At 52.6% G+C, this 21709-nt stretch overlaps 2 protein-coding genes across 13 annotated transcripts in view; one reads left to right on the top strand and one right to left on the bottom strand.

Annotated features, from left to right (window-relative positions):
- LOC128764475 (mitogen-activated protein kinase kinase kinase kinase 3-like) overlaps positions 1-4452 on the top strand; it is a 34552-nt gene extending 30100 nt beyond the window's left edge. For 3 of the 8 annotated variants that reach the window (XM_053874201.1, XM_053874199.1, XM_053874200.1), the window contains one exon: positions 96-4451. In XM_053874201.1, the coding sequence (XP_053730176.1) occupies positions 96-183 (88 nt within the window). In that variant the 3' untranslated portion in view covers positions 184-4451. Of the gene's footprint in view, positions 1-95 lie in introns of all 8 variants that reach the window. The other 5 variants (XM_053874202.1, XM_053874198.1, XM_053874197.1 and 2 more) reach the window with 4 other exon arrangements.
- Positions 4146-20745, bottom strand: arhgef33 (Rho guanine nucleotide exchange factor (GEF) 33). Of its 5 annotated transcripts, none has more exons than XM_053874209.1 (16): positions 20626-20745; positions 19571-19614; positions 11183-11347; positions 9992-10104; positions 9764-9912; positions 9423-9705; positions 8241-8373; positions 7911-8018; positions 7749-7841; positions 7214-7362; positions 7064-7147; positions 6540-6712; positions 5532-5989; positions 5280-5471; positions 5022-5164; positions 4146-4958 (listed from the first exon to the last, which is right to left on the bottom strand). In XM_053874209.1, exons 1-16 carry the CDS (start codon positions 20663-20665, stop codon positions 4841-4843), a joined length of 2445 nt encoding a protein of 814 aa, XP_053730184.1. In that variant the 5' UTR covers positions 20666-20745; the 3' UTR covers positions 4146-4840. The 5 variants fall into 5 exon arrangements, with proteins under 5 accessions (XP_053730184.1, XP_053730185.1, XP_053730181.1 ...); XM_053874210.1 differs by having other exon boundaries at positions 7064-7362; positions 9423-9549; positions 9616-9705; XM_053874206.1 differs by having other exon boundaries at positions 7064-7362.
- Positions 20746-21709: the final 964 nt, after the last annotated feature.

Raw genomic sequence — 21709 nt, 5'->3', positions numbered from 1 at the left:
TCTGTTTTCTGACTATCTGTGATAACTAACTAACCAGGTGAAAGCTCCTTCTCCTCCCCGAAGCCGAGTGTTGACAGCGGGTGTCTGTGTTCCAGGGTGGTGGTTCTGGAGAGCCGTCCCACTGACAACCCAACAGCCAACAGCAACCTCTACATCCTGGCGGGTCACGAGAACAGCTACTGAGGCCGACACACACACACACACACACACACACACACACACACACACACACACACACACACACACTCTCTCTCACTCTCCTTCACACTCTTCGGCCTGAGCGCCGCAGCACGAGTGGAGGAGGGACCTGAACACAGACCTGCCGCTCACGCACCTCGGGTGTCAGCGGCGTCCTGGACTCCACCATAGCACCTGCAGTGTTACTGTGTCACAGTGTGGTAGCCTAGTGGAGGTCTGCTTGCTCAACACGGCGCTGGGGAGGATCCGCCGCCGGCTCCCGGCGCTGACGCCAACACTAGAACTTGTTCACTTACTACTACTGCTACTAGCGTTAGCGCCTCACAGAAGAGCCATCTTGCACAAAGAAACCCCTCTTTGTTTTTGTCCCCTTTTTTAAAAACTACACCTTTATTTATTGTGGCATGATGTAACTCGCATTCACCCGGATGGATTTTCTTCTCTGCGTGATTGAAAAACAAACATAAAAAGCTAAAAAAAAACACGCAGAACCACGATCATCTAACCGCCGTCACCACACAAAGTGACCTCTATTTAATTGTTGTAAATATAAATGTAGTATTTTCGGACAGAGACGAACACTAAACGGTGGTGTAGCTATCGTGCGTCGACAGTGTGTATGTGTGGCAGCGGAGTTCGCTGATCATGTGACTTGGATGAACCGCTTCAAAGCTTCGTCTGGACTTGAGGATTGGACCGAACAAACACAGCAACGGTCACCTTCGTTCTGCATGTGTCTCTCTGGCAACATCCTGCTTGTTCATGCCATCGCAACTGTCAACGAAGCCGCGGAAGCTTTCTTTTGTTTTGACCATTTCTTGTTTATTTTTGTGCCACTTTTCTATATGCAAAATGCGAATCACCATTCAATCAACCAAGGATTGCCGAGAAGTGAGCCCACATCTGAACCCTGCCATCTGGGGTCCAACAAATTGACCCAGTCCAGTGGAGTTTCAAACTTCAAAAGAGTCATTCCCCTTACCATCATTCTGCTTCAAATTGCAGAGCAGGAGATGAAACTCAAAAATGAAAATAATTCATAGAAGCTAAAAGTCATGTCAAACGTTGATTTTTTTATGAAAATATTTTAGCTGTTGTTCTGGAATTGTTTTTTTTTTACGATTTTTATCAGTCCTTTTTTGTGCCAAGACACGGAGGAACTGTTTCGCTTGAAAGGGGCAGCCAGTTTGTATTTTAAAACATATTTCAAAGCATTTCTTTTAACTCGTAGTTCTTTAAAGTATCATTCGTTCAAGAAGAAAAAGTCCCACTGAGACGCTCACATGCCAGTATTTTTGAGAGGCAAAAATTCAATCAATTTTGGATTTTTTTTTTTTTTTGTAAATTTTGAAAATTGTGACAATAATTGTGAGAGTATTGAGAATCACGAGGAAAGCTTTAGTCTTATCCGTGCAGCTTTTATTTCCTTAAGTAACTAAAGGTGTGACAGTCTGTCAGGTTCACCCATTCATCTGTGCTAATGTTGGAGCTCTTTCTTCCTCCTCAGCATCAGGAGGCTGTGGGCTCACTCTTTGGCAGCAAGTAACTTCAGTTATTTTGATTCCTTCATCATCAATACTGTGAAGTGGCACTCATTTACACGTCATCCTAATCAACGTTTTTATTTTGCCCTTTTTATTGAACCACTGGTGTTGGAGGTTTTGCACATAGAGAACAGAGTTTGTTCAACAGCTGTGATGTCACAGTGCCGTGTGAGTGAGTGAGTGAGTGTGTGTGTGAGAGAGTGTGTGAGTGGCAGGTGGTGCTCTCACTGAGGTGTCATTGAAAAGTCAGTTGTGTATTCAGTTTTCTCTCTGCTCTGTCACGTAGTGGTGGCTTCATGTAGCCGTTGGTCAGCGCTGAGCCACTGGGAAAGGACTTCAGATTCAGCTCATATTTAAAGGCAGAGCTCCCAACAAGCTGCAACATGATACAAGCCAGAAGGAATGAGCAGCCGATTATTCTCATGTAGACGAGCATGGGAGCCAGAGAGGCCTGTCCCAGATAAGTTAACACTCTGATCGCCCAAAACATTATGACCAGCTCTTGATCTTATGTTGAGTCTGCAGTGTGGTGCTCCCTGTCTGCAGTGGTCAGTAGCCGTGGACAAACTGGAGCTTGTTGACATGAGACAGCTTGAGTTCTGAGTGAGTCTGTCCGATAGCACCGATTCTCACGTTGCTGTTGGTCAAGCCTGCAGCTTCTGTGTGTGTCACTCGTGGAGGAGGCTTGGCCACTCGCGCCCAGGTTGCCGCTTCATTTGTGGCGCCCTTCAACAGCCACTAACCACTGCAGACCACGCTGACTCAGCCGCCATGCGTGAGGCAGGAGGTCATGATGGTCTTGCTTTTAAAGTTCTGTCACAACACTAAAATAATACTCGCTACATAACCCAGCTCTGGCGTTTCTCAGTGAAACCGAAAAAGACACACTCCACTGCCAACGCTGTACAGCGACTTCGCTGTTTTTCCTCATTTGATATTATCAAAGAGACAGTTTCACTTTTTTGTCACTGGTCTTTAAGTTTTGGGACAAATTTATGGTGTCTTTTTTTCCATCCTTGGTGCACAATTCAGTTCACTAACAATCTGAACACTTTTTACATTTCTTTTTATTCTTGCCAAACACTTAAGGAAAAGGAAATACATGTATTTTATAATAAATTATTTGTAAGCCACAGTTATGATCAGCAAACATTGTTCCACAGTAAAGAAAGCCATTTCTTCAGTTATAAATATATAAGAACTGAAGTAGAAATGAATAAATTGGTGGCAATATAAAGTTTCATGTCGACCTAATTTTATGCAGATTATATTTGTAAACTGGCGACAGATCAAAATGTATCTAATATATGTAACACAGTATCCGAAGTAACTGGACTTTCAAACCCAAATCCAGATTGTAGAGGGCCGTTGTCAGTCCTTCCTTCAGCCAGTCACGAGTGTGACTGGAGATTAACCTCAGTTTAATTCAACTAACAGCTCCAAACATGTTTTTATTTCCCATCAGACAACTGCCTTTAAAAGCCCCAGATCTTTCTGACAGCTGTGCTCATGTTAGTCTCCGGTTAAATGTCGGTTACTATAGGGAATAGCCAGGTGCCGGCCATTTCCAACAGACTCTCTCGGCGCCACCTGGGCCATGCTCGTCCCAAACATCCGAAAAGCCATTTCTTGTATTTGTGTGTTGTTTTCTGAGGGTGGAGCAGATGGTGTCAGCACCAGTATTTAAGGCGTGTCCTCTCTTCTGTCACCATACACTTTGTTCTCTTGTTTCTCTGAATGCAGCGCACACGTACTGAAGTGTAAATATTGTAAATGAAAATGGGGTTTGTTTTACATACTGTATAATTGCCTATATTTTGTTTCAGAAGTGTAACAGATTTATCAGATGCAAAGGTTAACACATTAAAAAGAAGGATCTCCAGCTGTCGGCTCGTTCCTGCTCTTGTCGCTCCTCATCTTCCAGTGATAGGAACCGGGCCCCGTCAGGATGGTGGAGCTTTGGAGTGTCAGTGGAGGAGAATGAGGTCAAAGATTGTGTCTGTGCGGTTGTTTGGCCGGGAGTGAGAAGCCTCTCAGGTAGGACTGGCACCCCTCCTGATCTACATCTGCACACTGTACATTTATTCTCTCCTCAAGTGTTTTTGGGATCGTCACAATGGTTAATACTAAATGAAAACTATGCCTCAAAATGTAGGTTTTGGATGTATTACCAAAATATAAGAAATGATGCCTTGAATAAAAAATATATAGTTATTACATAATGATGTAGAAATGTGTCTTTTAAAGTATATGATTATTGAGTTGTGATGATTAGATGGTCTTTATTTATGAAAGTAAAAACGTTTAATACGTCATTGTGACTCACAAATATCGGGGATGGAGAAAAGAGGCATTACATTTTCATTGCATTCAATGGATGAAATAAATTTCAGTTCAAAATAAGTGATCAGAACTTGCTCTGAGTATTGTTTCAGTCTAGACTCAGCCTCTATTTATGTTGCTAACCTATTATTGAATTGAAGTTTAAACTGTTCAGATACTATCATTAATATGTTGTAAGGGCAAAACAAGTATTTGTGTTTTTCATTATGTCCAGAAAGACCAAGTTAAGTTTAAATGATTAGGTCAAACACTCAGTTCAAGATGAGGTCAAATATGTTTAATCACAGCTATAGTCGATATTGAAGTTATACATTTGGATTTATATGTCAATGAGCTATAAAGTCGAGGAGGAAAATCGCTTTATTAATATTCACATTGGACATCTGGCCTGGAACAGTGTTGCTCGCTAGTGTTGGGATGGACGGGGGGAATATAGTGCCCCCTAGTGTCATGGTAGAGAACAGCATGTGGAACAACCTCTAAAATACACAAAGCTGTGTCCGATTCTCAAAACAGTCCATTCAAACGGTGAGTAGGACCAAACTGTTGCAGTGCAGTATGAGACTGCTGTTGGAGGCTGGAGTGCTCTTCACATGATGTGCCTGATCATGCGCTCATAAGATGTTGTGAAGACAAGGTGCTCTCTGTGCAAGGTGTGCTGTGGAAGTGGTTACATGAGCTCCATGTGTGGTACATCGGGAAGCAGAAAGGGGCCAGATGCGTCGTCGTCGCTGATGGAGAGCGGCTGGTGACATTCACACAGCGGTGCCGCGGTTGATCTCCAGGTGAACGTGCTTGCCGTTCTTCCCTCCCTCCTGGTCTCCATTCTCCTGCACCTTCTCTCCTCCTTTCTCCTTCTTCTCCTCTCCCGTCCTGTTGGGAGGAGAGTCAAACACATTGGTGAGTGGTCTCCTCGACACTAGTGCCTCGTCTTACTTCTTCTTAAAGAGCTTCTTGAATGAGCTCCTGAAGCCTCCTTTGTCCTGCTTCCTGCTTCTCTCGCTGAAGGCAGAAGGATTGCTGTCCTCGGCGCCGCCGCGCCACTTGCTGTCCTCGGCCCACGACTGCAGGCCAGGCTCCTGACGGGAGAGAGACGTTCAGCTCTGCCCTGACTCAGCTGCAGTTCACGGAACTGAGAGCCTCTCCTCATGTCTCGTATCTAACGATTGCTGGAGGAAACAAGGACGTTCTCACCATGCTGAGAAGCCTGTGGTGCTCCAGCTGCTTGTCCGGCTCCACCCTGCTGCCCTGCGGGCTGTGCAGGAGCCGCGACGGCGTGGAGCAGCCCCTGCTGCCGCGGCTGCCCTGCCTCTCCAGCTTGGCATGGCCGCTGGGCTTCTCCTCCGTGCCGCTCATGGTGGCGTCCATCTGCAGGCCGTTGAGCGACTGGTGACCAAACACAAGAGTCCCACCAGAAGAGTTCCAGACTTGCTCATCAGAACTCACCTTGCTCTTGCGCTGACTGGCCTGCAGGGGGCGGTGCTGATTACGCCGCATCATGATGGCCTCGTCCGGGGACACACACCCTCGGTTGGGCAGCTTGTTGTAGCCGTGGCTGCCGTTAAGGTTGAAGATGTCGCGGCTGGTCTGGACGGGGGTCACCAGCGCGTGGTGCATCGGAGCTTTGGGACACTTGACGAAGGCGATGTCGATGGAGGAGTCGGAGGAGGCTGAGGAGCAGCGGTCGAACAGAGACGCGTCAGGAAGAGAGACCCGCTCCTCCTCGTAGAGATTCTCCATCCTGGGCTGCTCCGCTGGAAGCAGGAACTCCCCGAGCGCGTCGGCCAGAGCTGAGCCCGGCTGGGCTGAGCCCGGCTGGGCCTGACGGAAGCCTGCTGCTCTGGAGCTCTGGTGGTGCTGGCAGGGTGTGGGCCGCTCCGACGCCTCGGGAATGCTGCCCAGACCTGCAAGTCAGATGTTCGGAACACAGAGGTTTTTCACTTGCTGTGGCCTGTCACATGCTCGCGGGATGATGAGCACGCACAGGAGTGGAAGCCATGTTCCTACTGCTGACTGCTGTGAAGGTTGTCGCTGAGCAGTGCGGTTGTGTGGGTCTTCAGCTGGAGGCACTCGCACGTCTGCCTCGCTCTCACGCTACTTCATGATATCACACTGTCGTGGTTCAGCTGCCAGTTTGAATCCCGGTCCAGGGACTGAGCTTCTCCACTAGTGTAGCTAAACCAGGTAAACGCACACTCACACACTTGTCGTTCTATCCTTGTGTGGACCTCTCCTGGCCGTCACCCTTTCCCCAGCCTCTCCCCCGAAACCTAACCCTCCAAAACACATGGCTCACCTGAACCAGGACTCTGAACCAAACTGGGACCCAGTTCATTTCAAGTGGTCATCCTCATACTCAGGCTCACTGTAACCTTGTGTGGTCCATCAAAGTCATGTGGTCCTGTCACTCACACACACACACACACACACACACACACACACACACACACACACCTGTGAGCTGGTGGTTCCGTGAGTCGGTGTCGGGGCTGAAGTAGGGGGTGTTGGAATGCCACTCTCTCTCGTAGTTACTGGTGTTGGAATCTTCTTCCCAGTTCTGGTAGCGGTGAGACTGCATCTGCTCCAGGAGGCGCTGTTTGCTTTGCTTTATGTGGTTGGAGTGGTCTCTGCAGGTCAAGGGTCAGTGTGAAACTGTGAGTCGTAGAGTGAGACAGACGGTGACTGCTGTGGTCGGCAGCACTGCTTCTGTGTTGTTATTATTCTATTATCATCATCATCATCATCGCTGGAGAGATGAGGAAGAGTGTCTCCAGTGGCACATAAAAGAGATACGTACATACATACAATATGGCCGCCACCAGGTGGCGTCATAATCTACACACTACATGAGTGGATTTACTTCCATCTCAGACATCTTGTCTCTGACTGTTTTCAGGCTGCAGCGTTTCGATACCAGTGACAATGGAGTGGACTGTTTCATTGACAACTCTAGCAAGAGTGGCGGGTGAAAAGCTTACAGCATGCTGTGAGGGTACGGCGAGCCCGTGTGGTTGCTCTGAATCCCACTCTCCACAGTCTTGAGCAGCTGCTTCATGGTGGACCTGCAGGAGGGACGGAAGCAGCTCAGGTTGGATCCCAGCGGGCACCACTGTGGCGCTGTGCTGGACCTCTTCACGTCCTTCTGGTTCTGCAGCAGCAGCTCCTGGTTGCTCTGGAGGAGGTGATGGTGCTGCGCTGTGAAGGAGCGGAACTGTTGGATGCAGACCAGCAGCAGGTAGTAGTCGGGGTGGTCTGCGTCCGTCTGCCTCAGCAGGCCCTGGTGGACGAGTGGGAGGTGGTTAGCTGGAGCAGAGTGTAGGGCCTCGCTCCTCTGAGACACTGGTTTCATCTGTTAGAAGGGAGCAAGTCGTTCTCAGGCTAAACTGAACAGGCACTGTGTTTGCTCCATGTTTGGTCCCATTAGCACTTCACCCTGTCTTGTTCTTTACTGTCTCCACCTAGGAAACAATGTCTGTCTGTCTGTGTTGAAAATAGCTCCAGAAGTTAGGGATGGATTTGGCAGTTTTTCAGGAAGCGATCCACATCACCGTCTAGATCTGGATCCACAGTGTGGATGGGCATGGGTGGAGTGCGCTCTAGTTCTGCTTCATGTCTATGAGACTCGATGAACCTGGGGCTGTAAGCTTCATCCAGACTCCTCACCTGGAGCAGGAGCAGGTACTCTGGGATCCTCTGGACCGGCTGCAGGAGCAGCATGTGCAGTGATGGCTTGCACTCGTCGCCCGTGATGTCGCTCTAGCAGGAGCACACCACAGGGGTTGGTATCTGAGAGGCAACATCAGAGCTCTGGGAAGCCCCTGTTACCTCCAGCAGCAAGGAAGGGCTTCTGGGGTTGGACACCAGCATGGTGACGACCGAGAGACACTCGGGCAGCTCCTTGAGGTACGACACGTAGAAGTCCAGGAAATCACTCTGGGAGAGGGAGGGAGAGTCAGTCACATGACTCTGAGAGAGAGCGAGGAGGGGCGCGGTTGTTGTCATCGCCCATCGCCTAAAAACACCACTGACGCTGTGCACAGCAGAAGCGTAGCCAAGAGCATGGAGGGAAAATAAAGAAACACTGGGACCGTAACGGAGCAGAGACACGTGCTGCTCAGAGTGTCACCCTCCGCCTCACCTCTTCACTCCACTCACCTCTTTGCTGGTTAATCTCATGAAAATGTCTCCCATCAGGCCTTGCCACTGGCACTTGAGCACTCGTTCCTGGAGGTTGTGAAGCAGCTCCAGGTGCTGCTGGATCAGGAACCTCAGGGAGCTGGGAAAGGGACTGTAGGGGGCGCAGGAGAGCACAGAACCACGCCGATTATCCACAGATGAAACGTGTGACCCACTGAAAAAGCCTCCACTGACGGACACAGAGTGAGTGTTGTTGACTGTCGTCGTACACGTCGAAGCTTTTCAGTGAAATGCAGTGATTAGCATGTCGCATTTGACCCCGACGGGAGGTCAGACACTCACAATGAGGCTTTTGATGCCGCGATGAGGCAGGATGACATTTAGGAGCGTTTCTGTGGTGTTTGTTCTCCACTTGGATTGGATTTACTCACTTCCTGCTCCACCTTCACTGCACACTCGTGAGTGTGTGCCTGCATGCATCTGCTACAGCTGTCCGTGTGGGGACCTTTTGCCAGTCACGGCTAAACCTCATTCTGAGGATTATTACTGGCTTTCAGTTTGGCCCTGGTTCAGGTGAGCCAGGTGTTTTGGATGGTTAGGTTTAGGGGGAAGGGTGATGGCCAGGAGAGGTCCTCGCCACGACAGAGATACAAGCGTGAAAAGAATGGGCCAAATCCAATCTGGAGCTAGATAAGGATAAACTGATATCTGTTCATGTCTTTAATGAATCCGTTCCGTTCAGAAGCACAGCACAGAGTTGAACTGCTTTTGTTCCTCTCTGGTTGCTTTGACCTTGGATCTGTCCATGAAAGTGAATTTGGAGCCTCAAAAAGGTTTGAGGCACTGAGCTGATGTCTCACTGAAACGGCCCTGAGCTTCTGCCACTCATTCTCACACTATCCTCACGTGACTCCAGCGTCACATGCTGAAGCTGACGTGCTGTATATTTCACTGCAGTCCCATGGAAGCTGGGAGACGATGGGAGGAGGTGACGTGCAGCGCTGATGACTGACTTCTGCGTCAACAGAGAACGCAAAGGTCACTTGAAGAAAGTCTGTATTTGACGCCTCTGGAGGGAGGATGGGTTGGATGGATCCCGGTCCAGATGTGCTCCTGTGTTTCCTGGCCTCCCTCCCTGAGCCGGACCACGTCTGCTGCAGGTCAGAGCTGAGGGTCAGGACATTTGGACCGTTTCCTCACCGTTTGTCCTTGGATGCCAGCGCCTCTGAGCCGTTGAAAGAGATGTTGGCCTTCAGCAGCAGGGAGAGGTGTGACACGTAGACTCGCTCCGACTCCAGCAGCTCCAGAGCCGCTCTCTGACGCTTGTCTGCGCCGAGGTGATCAGAGTGAGGAGGCGTGTCACGAAGCCACGACAGGAAGCTTCCAATCTCACTGTTTTCATTCAGCTGGTTGGGGGAGTCTGCCTCGTCCCTGCTGCAGTGGCGCGAGGGTCTCTGCTGTCCCTCCACTTCAGAGGTGGAGGCTGCGAGCACAGGTGTTAGTGGGCCGGCGGCTTGTCTGAGCGGTACACACACACTCACTCTGAGTGGACGTGTTGCTCCTCTGCGGTGAGCTGCTGTGGGCCAGGCTGGAGAAGTAGTGCTGGATGACGCTCAGCTCCGACTGGCTGGGCACGCTGACGTGCTCCTCCCCCAGAGCCGCCAGGGCCTCCACCCTCGAGCTCTTCCTGCTGCAACTCAGAAAACAACCACTCAAGAGGTTTGGGTTCCTGTCAGGAGACATGCAGCAGGTGCTCGTGATGTTTTCACCTGTGCTGAGTGGGAAAGTCCCTGTCAGCGTGCAGGACTTCCACCTTCTTGATGAGCTCCCTCTGGTGGTGGGACACCTCCTTGATGTGGAAACATGCCACGCTCAGCTCCTCCTGCAGAAGAGACGTTTGGGCAGTCACCAGTTTGACCTCCGCCACATCACACTCATTACAGATCACGTTGCTTCACACATTTCCTGTGAGGGACGGAGGAAACTTTGGATTTGTTTTTCTTCATCAACTCAGTCAATTTATCGGTCACTCTGCCTAGTGTGATTGTGGAGGTCATGTGACACATGTAGCCGCCCGTTGCTTTCCAAAAAAACGGACCGAGTGATGTAAATCATTGGAGGTGGATCTTTTGAAGAGCACCACCTACTTTCTTCCTTGTTTGCCGTGCTGTGGGAGCAAGTGCCACCTACTGCCCTCTTGGCGTTTGTGATGACATTAAAGCATCACTGACCAAAACACTTTCAGTGACGGGATGAGACGAGACGAACAGGTCTGGAAATGGTGTGTCACACATTCAAAATACGTGCGTGGAGTCCATCTGAGTATCGGATGAAGTGCTGTGTTTGGACACGCCCACCACCTTGAGTTACTTGTCGGACCGTAGCAGCATATTCCAAGGGAGTTGGTGGTCAAAAACTGCGTGTATGTTTTTACCAAAAATAATTTGGACTTTGTTCTATTTATTTGTTGACTCACTGTGACTGAAGTGTTGAGTTTTCATCAACGAGAACTAGAGTAAAACCATAGCAAGCAGACAAGACTTAATGTGACCAAAACTGTCTGCCAAAAACAGCACTGCACAGAAAAAATAAAATGATGAAAAGCTTAAAAAGGCATCTAATTATGTCGAAAATAACTGTAGCGTATAATTGTGTTTGGCCTCCTGCAGGGCCAATAAAATGACTTGCTGGACCGGATGTGGCCCGCGGGCCCTCAGTTTGACACTGCTATTTGTACCTAACTTTCCATGAGGAGTCAGCGGCCTCGCGCCACCAGCCTGGACCCAGCTACAAAGCACAAGGGTCCGACAATGGTGGTAGATGTTTGTCTGCTGTTTATAAGCAGCTGCCTTCTAATCTGGTAAATCCAGTTAGCTCCAGCAGCCCGTCGGTCAGATGCTTTCAATTACTGCAGCCTTTCCACCTCGAGAGCAGGCCTCGGGTCCGGCCGCCGTCCGCACCTTGAAGGTGTTGAGCGAGTTCTTCACTCCCATGATCTTGTCGTCCACGTCGGTTTGATGCGCTTGCAGCTTCTCCTCCAGACTCTGGTCCCTCTGGCGCAGCTGGCACAGCTCCAGCAGGGCGGAGTGGAGCCCCCGCCGCAGCTCCGTCACCAGGCCCTGCAGCTACAGCACAGCAACTTCATGAGGATCTGACAAGGACATGAATGGTCTGATTCTCACGTAAGCTGCTTTGCATCAACACGCTAACCTTTCTCCTTCATCTCTATTCATCAACTATTCAGGCATGTTGAAAAGCCTCGCACTGCCGGACGTCAAGGGGCGTCATGTTCCTGCTGTTTCAACCCTCTCCTCCCTGTGAGCGTAACTCTGCATGGACAACTCAACCCAACTCAAGTGAAGAAAACGCTCCTCACTGTTCGACCACCTCTGGGAACTCCGGTGTCACGACCCTTGGAGACCAGATTTATCAAACCATTTGGGCGACTCCTCATTTTGAAGGGTGTGCAAGATGGCAGCTTGGGATCCAGTCAAGACCTGGCTGAAAGAACACCGTCCCAACTGCGGCTGTAGATGCTGGTGGGGGTTCCCCCTTCACAGACTGCAGTGACCCCCCCAAATGCCTATTAACCAGGATAATGGCTGATGGAAAGACCACTTTGTTTTCTCTGTGGAAAATACGAGTGGGACAATGACATCCCTTTGGAACGGGCGATGGAACCCCCCCCCCCCAAAGATCTGGAGCCACATGAGAGTTTGTGGTGTAGGAAGCAACAGAGGCAGCAACATTTCTGAGGGGAAACCACTGGGCTGCTCTTGCTCCGAGGCTGATGTCAGTGTTGTGTAGGACGGGACTGCATGTGCTCTACTGCAGGTCAGACTTTAGCTTTACGAGCAGCTCGTCCCCACGTTCCTCTTCATTGTCTTGTTTATTGGGCTCCTCCAGTGGAGCTAACCGAATCAGCTCGTGGAACATTACAGTCCTCTCTCACCTCGTTTGTGGAGCTGCCCGAGTCTCAGTCATGTGAAAGGCATCAGGCCTCGCACTGAATGGACCGTGTTTCCTGTTTCCCTCTGGCTGCCTGATGCCACCCGCTGCTGCCCGAGTTTGCTGGGTGCCTCACCAGGAGGCTTGTCGGAGGCAGAGCCGACCCTGACTCCAGAGAGACGCTGGCTCTCAGTGACTACTGCTCCTGAGCAAGGCTCCAGCTCGACTGTGACTCCAGAGAGACGCTGGCTCTCAGTGACTACTGCTCCTGATCGAGGCTCCAGCTCGACTGTGACTCCAGAGAGACGCTGGCTCTCAGTGACTACTGCTCCTGATCGAGGCTCCAGCTCGACTGTGACTCCAGAGAGACGCTGGCTCTCAGTGACTACTGCTCCTGAGCAAGGCTCCAGCTCGACTGTGACTCCAGAGAGACGCTGGCTCTCAGTGACTACTGCTCCTGATCGAGTCTCCAGCTCGACTGTGACTCCAGAGAGACGCTGGCTCTCAGTGACTACTGCTCCTGATCGAGTCTCCAGCTCGACTGTGACTCCAGAGAGACGCTGGCTCTCAGTGACTACTGCTCCTGATCGAGGCTCCAGCTCGACTGTGACTCCAGAGAGACGCTGGCTCTCAGTGACTACTGCTCCTGAGCAAGGCTCCAGCTCGACTGTGACTCCAGAGAGACGCTGGCTCTCAGTGACTACTGCTCCTGATCGAGTCTCCAGCTCGACTGTGACTCCAGAGAGACGCTGGCTCTCAGTGACTACTGCTCCTGATCGAGGCTCCAGCTCGACTGTGACTCCAGAGAGACGCTGGCTCTCAGTGACTACTGCTCCTGATCGAGGCTCCAGCTCGACTGTGACTCCAGAGAGACGCTGGCTCTCAGTGACTACTGCTCCTGAGCAAGGCTCCAGCTCGACTGTGACTCCAGAGAGACGCTGGCTCTCAGTGACTACTGCTCCTGATCGAGTCTCCAGCTCGACTGTGACTCCAGAGAGACGCTGGCTCTCAGTGACTACTGCTCCTGAGCAAGGCTCCAGCTCGACTGTGACTCCAGAGAGACGCTGGCTCTCAGTGACTACTGCTCCTGAGCAAGGCTCCAGCTCGACTGTGACTCCAGAGAGACGCTGGCTCTCAGTGACTACTGCTCCTGATCGAGGCTCCAGCTCGACTGTGACTCCAGAGAGACGCTGGCTCTCAGTGACTACTGCTCCTGATCGAGGCTCCAGCTCGACTGTGACTCCAGAGAGACGCTGGCTCTCAGTGACTACTGCTCCTGAGCAAGGCTCCAGCTCGACTGTGACTCCAGAGAGACGCTGGCTCTCAGTGACTACTGCTCCTGATCGAGTCTCCAGCTCGACTGTGACTCCAGAGAGACGCTGGCTCTCAGTGACTACTGCTCCTGATCGAGGCTCCAGCTCGACTGTGACTCCAGAGAGACGCTGGCTCTCAGTGACTACTGCTCCTGAGCAAGGCTCCAGCTCGACTGTGACTCCAGAGAGACGCTGGCTCTCAGTGACTACTGCTCCTGAGCGAGGCTCCGGCTCGACTGTGACTCCAGAGAGACGCTGGCTCTCAGTGACTACTGCTCCTGATCGAGTCTCCAGCTCGACTGTGACTCCAGAGAGACGCTGGCTCTCAGTGACTACTGCTCCTGATCGAGGCTCCAGCTCGACTGTGACTCCAGAGAGACGCTGGCTCTCAGTGACTACTGCTCCTGATCGAGTCTCCAGCTCGACTGTGACTCCAGAGAGACGCTGGCTCTCAGTGACTACTGCTCCTGATCGAGGCTCCAGCTCGACTGTGACTCCAGAGAGACGCTGGCTCTCAGTGACTACTGCTCCTGAGCAAGGCTCCAGCTCGACTGTGACTCCAGAGAGACGCTGGCTCTCAGTGACTACTGCTCCTGATCGAGTCTCCAGCTCGACTGTGACTCCAGAGAGACGCTGGCTCTCAGTGACTACTGCTCCTGATCGAGGCTCCAGCTCGACTGTGACTCCAGAGAGACGCTGGCTCTCAGTGACTACTGCTCCTGAGCAAGGCTCCAGCTCGACTGTGACTCCAGAGAGACGCTGGCTCTCAGTGACTACTGCTCCTGAGCGAGGCTCCGGCTCGACTGTGACTCCAGAGAGACGCTGGCTCTCAGTGACTACTGCTCCTGAGCGAGGCTCCGGCTCGACTGTGACTCCAGAGAGACGCTGGCTCTCAGTGACTACTGCTCCTGATCGAGGCTCCAGCTCGACTGTGACTCCAGAGAGACGCTGGCTCTCAGTGACTACTGCTCCTGATCGAGGCTCCAGCTCGACTGTGACTCCAGAGAGACGCTGGCTCTCAGTGACTACTGCTCCTGAGCAAGGCTCCAGCTCGACTGTGACTCCAGAGAGACGCTGGCTCTCAGTGACTACTGCTCCTGATCGAGTCTCCAGCTCGACTGTGACTCCAGAGAGACGCTGGCTCTCAGTGACTACTGCTCCTGATCGAGGCTCCAGCTCGACTGTGACTCCAGAGAGACGCTGGCTCTCAGTGACTACTGCTCCTGAGCAAGGCTCCAGCTCGACTGTGACTCCAGAGAGACGCTGGCTCTCAGTGACTACTGCTCCTGATCGAGTCTCCAGCTCGACTGTGACTCCAGAGAGACGCTGGCTCTCAGTGACTACTGCTCCTGATCGAGGCTCCAGCTCGACTGTGACTCCAGAGAGACGCTGGCTCTCAGTGACTACTGCTCCTGAGCAAGGCTCCAGCTCGACTGTGACTCCAGAGAGACGCTGGCTCTCAGTGACTACTGCTCCTGAGCGAGGCTCCGGCTCGACTGTGACTCCAGAGAGACGCTGGCTCTCAGTGACTACTGCTCCTGAGCGAGGCTCCGGCTCGACTGTGACTCCAGAGAGACGCTGGCTCTCAGTGACTACTGCTCCTGATCGAGGCTCCAGCTCGACTGTGACTCCAGAGAGACGCTGGCTCTCAGTGACTACTGCTCCTGATCGAGGCTCCAGCTCGACTGTGACTCCAGAGAGACGCTGGCTCTCAGTGACTACTGCTCCTGAGCAAGGCTCCAGCTCGACTGTGACTCCAGAGAGACGCTGGCTCTCAGTGACTACTGCTCCTGATCGAGTCTCCAGCTCGACTGTGACTCCAGAGAGACGCTGGCTCTCAGTGACTACTGCTCCTGATCGAGGCTCCAGCTCGACTGTGACTCCAGAGAGACGCTGGCTCTCAGTGACTACTGCTCCTGATCGAGGCTCCAGCTCGACTGTGACTCCAGAGAGACGCTGGCTCTCAGTGACTACTGCTCCTGAGCAAGGCTCCAGCTCGACTGTGACTCCAGAGAGACGCTGGCTCTCAGTGACTACTGCTCCTGATCGAGTCTCCAGCTCGACTGTGACTCCAGAGAGACGCTGGCTCTCAGTGACTACTGCTCCTGAGCAAGGCTCCAGCTCGACTGTGACTCCAGAGAGACGCTGGCTCTCAGTGACTACTGCTCCTGAGCAAGGCTCCAGCTCGACTGTGACTCCAGAGAGACGCTGGCTCTCAGTGACTACTGCTCCTGATCGAGGCTCCAGCTCGACTGTGACTCCAGAGAGACGCTGGCTCTCAGTGACTACTGCTCCTGATCGAGGCTCCAGCTCGACTGTGACTCCAGAGAGACGCTGGCTCTCAGTGACTACTGCTCCTGAGCAAGGCTCCAGCTCGACTGTGACTCCAGAGAGACGCTGGCTCTCAGTGACTACTGCTCCTGATCGAGTCTCCAGCTCGACTGTGACTCCAGAGAGACGCTGGCTCTCAGTGACTACTGCTCCTGATCGAGGCTCCAGCTCGACTGTGACTCCAGAGAGACGCTGGCTCTCAGTGACTACTGCTCCTGAGCAAGGCTCCAGCTCGACTGTGACTCCAGAGAGACGCTGGCTCTCAGTGACTACTGCTCCTGAGCGAGGCTCCGGCTCGACTGTGACTCCAGAGAGACGCTGGCTCTCAGTGACTACTGCTCCTGATCGAGTCTCCAGCTCGACTGTGACTCCAGAGAGACGCTGGCTCTCAGTGACTACTGCTCCTGATCGAGGCTCCAGCTCGACTGTGACTCCAGAGAGACGCTGGCTCTCAGTGACTACTGCTCCTGATCGAGTCTCCAGCTCGACTGTGACTCCAGAGAGACGCTGGCTCTCAGTGACTACTGCTCCTGATCGAGGCTCCAGCTCGACTGTGACTCCAGAGAGACGCTGGCTCTCAGTGACTACTGCTCCTGAGCAAGGCTCCAGCTCGACTGTGACTCCAGAGAGACGCTGGCTCTCAGTGACTACTGCTCCTGATCGAGTCTCCAGCTCGACTGTGACTCCAGAGAGACGCTGGCTCTCAGTGACTACTGCTCCTGATCGAGGCTCCAGCTCGACTGTGACTCCAGAGAGACGCTGGCTCTCAGTGACTACTGCTCCTGAGCAAGGCTCCAGCTCGACTGTGACTCCAGAGAGACGCTGGCTCTCAGTGACTACTGCTCCTGAGCGAGGCTCCGGCTCGACTGTGACTCCAGAGAGACGCTGGCTCTCAGTGACTACTGCTCCTGAGCGAGGCTCCGGCTCGACTGTGACTCCAGAGAGACGCTGGCTCTCAGTGACTACTGCTCCTGATCGAGGCTCCAGCTCGACTGTGACTCCAGAGAGACGCTGGCTCTCAGTGACTACTGCTCCTGATCGAGGCTCCAGCTCGACTGTGACTCCAGAGAGACGCTGGCTCTCAGTGACTACTGCTCCTGAGCAAGGCTCCAGCTCGACTGTGACTCCAGAGAGACGCTGGCTCTCAGTGACTACTGCTCCTGATCGAGTCTCCAGCTCGACTGTGACTCCAGAGAGACGCTGGCTCTCAGTGACTACTGCTCCTGATCGAGGCTCCAGCTCGACTGTGACTCCAGAGAGACGCTGGCTCTCAGTGACTACTGCTCCTGAGCAAGGCTCCAGCTCGACTGTGACTCCAGAGAGACGCTGGCTCTCAGTGACTACTGCTCCTGATCGAGTCTCCAGCTCGACTGTGACTCCAGAGAGACGCTGGCTCTCAGTGACTACTGCTCCTGATCGAGGCTCCAGCTCGACTGTGACTCCAGAGAGACGCTGGCTCTCAGTGACTACTGCTCCTGAGCAAGGCTCCAGCTCGACTGTGACTCCAGAGAGACGCTGGCTCTCAGTGACTACTGCTCCTGAGCGAGGCTCCGGCTCGACTGTGACTCCAGAGAGACGCTGGCTCTCAGTGACTACTGCTCCTGAGCGAGGCTCCGGCTCGACTGTGACTCCAGAGAGACGCTGGCTCTCAGTGACTACTGCTCCTGATCGAGGCTCCAGCTCGACTGTGACTCCAGAGAGACGCTGGCTCTCAGTGACTACTGCTCCTGATCGAGGCTCCAGCTCGACTGTGACTCCAGAGAGACGCTGGCTCTCAGTGACTACTGCTCCTGAGCAAGGCTCCAGCTCGACTGTGACTCCAGAGAGACGCTGGCTCTCAGTGACTACTGCTCCTGATCGAGTCTCCAGCTCGACTGTGACTCCAGAGAGACGCTGGCTCTCAGTGACTACTGCTCCTGATCGAGGCTCCAGCTCGACTGTGACTCCAGAGAGACGCTGGCTCTCAGTGACTACTGCTCCTGAGCAAGGCTCCAGCTCGACTGTGACTCCAGAGAGACGCTGGCTCTCAGTGACTACTGCTCCTGAGCGAGGCTCCGGCTCGACTGTGACTCCAGAGAGACGCTGGCTCTCAGTGACTACTGCTCCTGAGCGAGGCTCCGGCTCGACTGTGACTCCAGAGAGACGCTGGCTCTCAGTGACTACTGCTCCTGAGCGAGGCTCCGGCTCGACTGTGACTCCAGAGAGACGCTGGCTCCTCACTCACAGCAGCGACCTGATGGACTGAGCGTGAGCTCTCTCACCGACCTGTCCGTCAGGTGGCCTGAATCCCCTGCTTCCCCTCGCGGCAGCTTCTGTTTGACTTTCTTTGAAGGGAACAGTTGCACAGAACATTTCCGTGCAAATTGTGTTTGTAGCTTTGCAGCTCTGGTTGTTGTGGCTGTGTCCGTGTGTGAGTCTCATGACTGCCGGGCCCAGTCATGTGAGCCGCCATCGCCGGAGTTCATCTGTTACAGCTGCATTGCACTGAACCTTCTGCTCTCCCTCTGTCTTCATGTTGACTGCGTGTGTTGCATGTGTGATGCCGGCGCCATCAGACGAGGGACAGACCCGAGTGTCGCTCTGCATGAGACGGTTCTGCTGCAGCCCTGCAGGCGCTTGCTTAGTGTGGCTCGCTGGGAGAAGTCTGTCTGCAATCCTGGATGGATCCAGAGACGTGTCATCTGGACCGTCCAGCTGCAACTTTGAGCAGGAACCAGAGACCATTGCTCCTGTGGACTGGTGGATTTTAGCACTGGCTTCTCTGAGGTTTGCACCCAAACACATCGCGTCACCACTGACTCATGACACATCCGGTCTCTGAATTCCCTTTAACCTCGATTCAATTCCCTGGAATTTTCCGGTGAATTCTTGACGGTTCTAATCTCCACTCGGGTTCCTGATGCTGAGGTTGGTGATCTAGTGCTGCTGCGCTTTAAAATGGTTTGATACTGAGGCTCATGTGGGCCTCACTGGGCCGGGGTTGGCCCTCGAGCCTGGGGTTTGACTGGTGTCTGCTGGGCGGCAGCTGCCTGCGTCGGGTCCTGTCAGGCTGTGATTGGTCTGACCCCACTGACCCCTCTGGCCTCAGGTCTTGCTGAAAGCCACTGATGGAGGTCATGTGATTCTGTGCCGCTGTTATGTCACTGACCCTCTGTCCACTCTCCACAGCCGCAGGTCGCCAGGCTCGCCGCCGTGCGGCCGCAGAACATCCCGTCTTTATTCTCTGTCGCACCGCCATGTCACCAGTTGCCTCTTGTCAGCCGCTCATGAAGCACGAGACGGTGATGCAAGCCACTGCTGGAGGTCTGTTAGAAGCCTGTGATGGAGGTGTGTCGGCGTCCATGAGGAGCACAGACAAGAACCGCTAACATCCCCCCGTGTTTCACATTTTTCCTGAACATCTCATCCTGAGCCAACAGCCAAGGACAGCTGGGCGCAGGTGGCCACCACTGATGTTGCCACCCTGGCTGCGCTGCACAGGACATACAGAGCATCCAAGCATCTGTTCAGGCAGTTCATGAACCCATATATCCAGCCACGGACAGGAAAATGTCATCGATTTTTCTCTTTTGACTCAGTCCTGGTCAGTCAAATCGCTCTTACAAGCAACACTCTGCATGTGTTTGGATCCTCACTGTCCAATCCAAATGAGCAGATGCTGACCACAGCTTTGGACTTGAGACATTGTGGTTCAGATCATCGCCTCGTGTTTGACCTGCGTGTGTGACCAGTGGTGTCGGCAGGGAAGGTACTCACCTCAGTCAAGTCCATCGGCGTCTGCTCCTCCGGCTCCTCTGGGCCTGGAGACAGAAAACATGTTCACTTCCTGGTCAACACAGAAGCCGCCACCTGGAGCTTTGGAAGAGGAGTCTTCCCCCCGGGTCACTGAGCGCGTCGCCTGACAGGCTGACAGGTGAGTGTCGTGATCCAATTGAACGATGTGAACGAAACACTGACAACAGGAGCCATCACCATCACTCTCCGGTGGAGCTCCACTGTCCGCAGTCACCCTGTTCTCCGTTCACCTCACTGCCGCTGCTCCCTGCTCACCAGAGGTCACTGCGTTCCGAGCAATGATAGTGGAGAAAACAGTGTGTGAATACGGTCTGAGCTCTGATCAAACATCTGATCCGTCTAAATACATTAGTTCAGCCCATCTATTTGGCTCCTGGTTTCCTGGTGACTCTTTGTTTGGAGTCAGTCAGTTCCAACTCCATCTCAGTTTCCTATCCAAAACTCTTGTTTCCATAGCTTCCATTACAGGTGCTTGAAAACTGACGTTTTAAAAGACGTTTTTCCTGAGCTGAAGACTCGACCAAGCCAAACAAAAAAGAGAGTCAGTTCCGCAGCTATTTGTCCCAGATCAACTTGATAGCGAACTGTATGATATTTACTACTGAAGCCAGGACGTCAATCCTTCGTCTAGTCGCAGCTGACTGTCCTCATTTGTTCCAATATTTGGGCTTTTTTTTCTACATGTTCATCCTTCATCTTTGCAGTTTCACTTCATTCTATGCATTCATTTTACTGCTTTTTCAAATCATCATGACATCATAAGGTTGTTCCTGCTTCTCTTCATATTCAGCTCATGCAATGAACTGTTTTTGTTTTCACTTAATGGCATTTTCATATCCTGGTTTCACTTCATTCACGTCAACAGTTTAGAGATTTATCTACAAACAGACCAAGAAAGTTCATTTTCTTTTCTATTCAAAGCGAGGTCATCACGTCAGCCTCAGATTGAGTCTCCTGGTCAACAGCTTTTTTGGGGGCGTCCGAACCCGCCTGGTCTCGTGAGGCCGGTGCCGTACCTTCGGACTGGTCCCCTCGCTCGGCTCGCTCGTCCTCCATTCTCAGCTGCTCCTCTGCTCTGCTCTGCTCTGCTCCGACCTCTGCACGCCTTCTGAAGCCAGTCCTCCTCTGAAGTCCCAAAACTTTCTCTCCCCCAGAACATGTGAGTCCTGTGATTCCTCTGGGAGACAAAGAAGTCTTTTTCTTCAGTGATGACACCGTCGGAGGAGAGAGAGGGACGTTTGTTCTCGCGGCTGACTGTTGATAAACGCTCACATCTCAGGAAGGCCACCGCTTCTGGTCATCACACGACTTGGCTTGGGATTGGGTTCTGCAGTGAACGGACCTGCTCCGACTCTCCATGACTTGTCATCAGAGGGCGTGTGACCTGACCCAGTGAAGAGGCGACTGGGATCCGAACACCTCAGCCGGTGTGACTCGTCGGGTCCCGAACACGGCAGGTGAGCAGACCAGACCTGCTTCTGTGCTGGAGCCGGACCAGACTTCAGCTCCTGGAGGCTCAGCCTCATGTGACCGTTTCTGGCCCGCTTCATGCTCCCAGCACCAATGGGTCGGGTCTCATCGCCTGTTTCCACCCGTTTATCATTATTATTATACACTGCAAAAACTCAAATGTCTTCCCAAGTTGATTCAGCTTCTTCTCAGTCAAAGGTCTCGTCCCACTTGATTTCAGATACAATGAAAGTGAAGTTCAGCAGGATGGAGGACGACGTGTCTTAATTGTCTTCATCTATTGGCAGATTTCCTCACTTATTTCAAGGTAGAAGTACCGCGAAATCTTTTCTTCTGGATTTTGGAGGGGCATTCATCCTGTGTAATTGTCAGTAATTGCAATTGCAAGGCCACTGTCAAGCACTTGGCTCAGCAGTAGAAATGGGCCCCATAAATGACCTTGACCTCCACCTCATGAGGAAGGCGTGACAGGGCAAAGTCCAGGGTCACGGCAGAGAGTACTGCTGTAGTTCTTGCTGCTGCTTTGACCTTGACTGGCCTTGACCTTGAGTCTTCCTCTCTGTCACAGGTTGTTCAGTGTGGCTCTGCTCATGTCACACCCACAGTCATCCACCTCTGATCGCATCACTG

Source organism: Synchiropus splendidus, chromosome 9 (genome assembly GCF_027744825.2).
Source record: "Synchiropus splendidus isolate RoL2022-P1 chromosome 9, RoL_Sspl_1.0, whole genome shotgun sequence".
Lineage (NCBI taxonomy): Eukaryota > Metazoa > Chordata > Actinopteri > Syngnathiformes > Callionymidae > Synchiropus > Synchiropus splendidus.
This window is presented reverse-complemented; position numbering and strand designations above follow the sequence as displayed.

Excerpts from the sequence above, each read along its gene's own strand:
- arhgef33 (XM_053874206.1), bottom strand. The coding sequence starts at position 20,665 with ATGGAGGACGAGCGAGCCGAGCGAGGGGACCAGTCCGAAG. Across the intron at positions 7,363-7,748 it reads AGTACCTGCTCCTGCTCCAG|GGCCTGCTGAGGCAGACGGA; the intron begins GTGAGGAGTCTG and ends CTCGTCCACCAG. Across the intron at positions 5,472-5,531 it reads CCAGTCAGCGCAAGAGCAAG|TCGCTCAACGGCCTGCAGAT; the intron begins GTGAGTTCTGAT and ends TTTGGTCACCAG.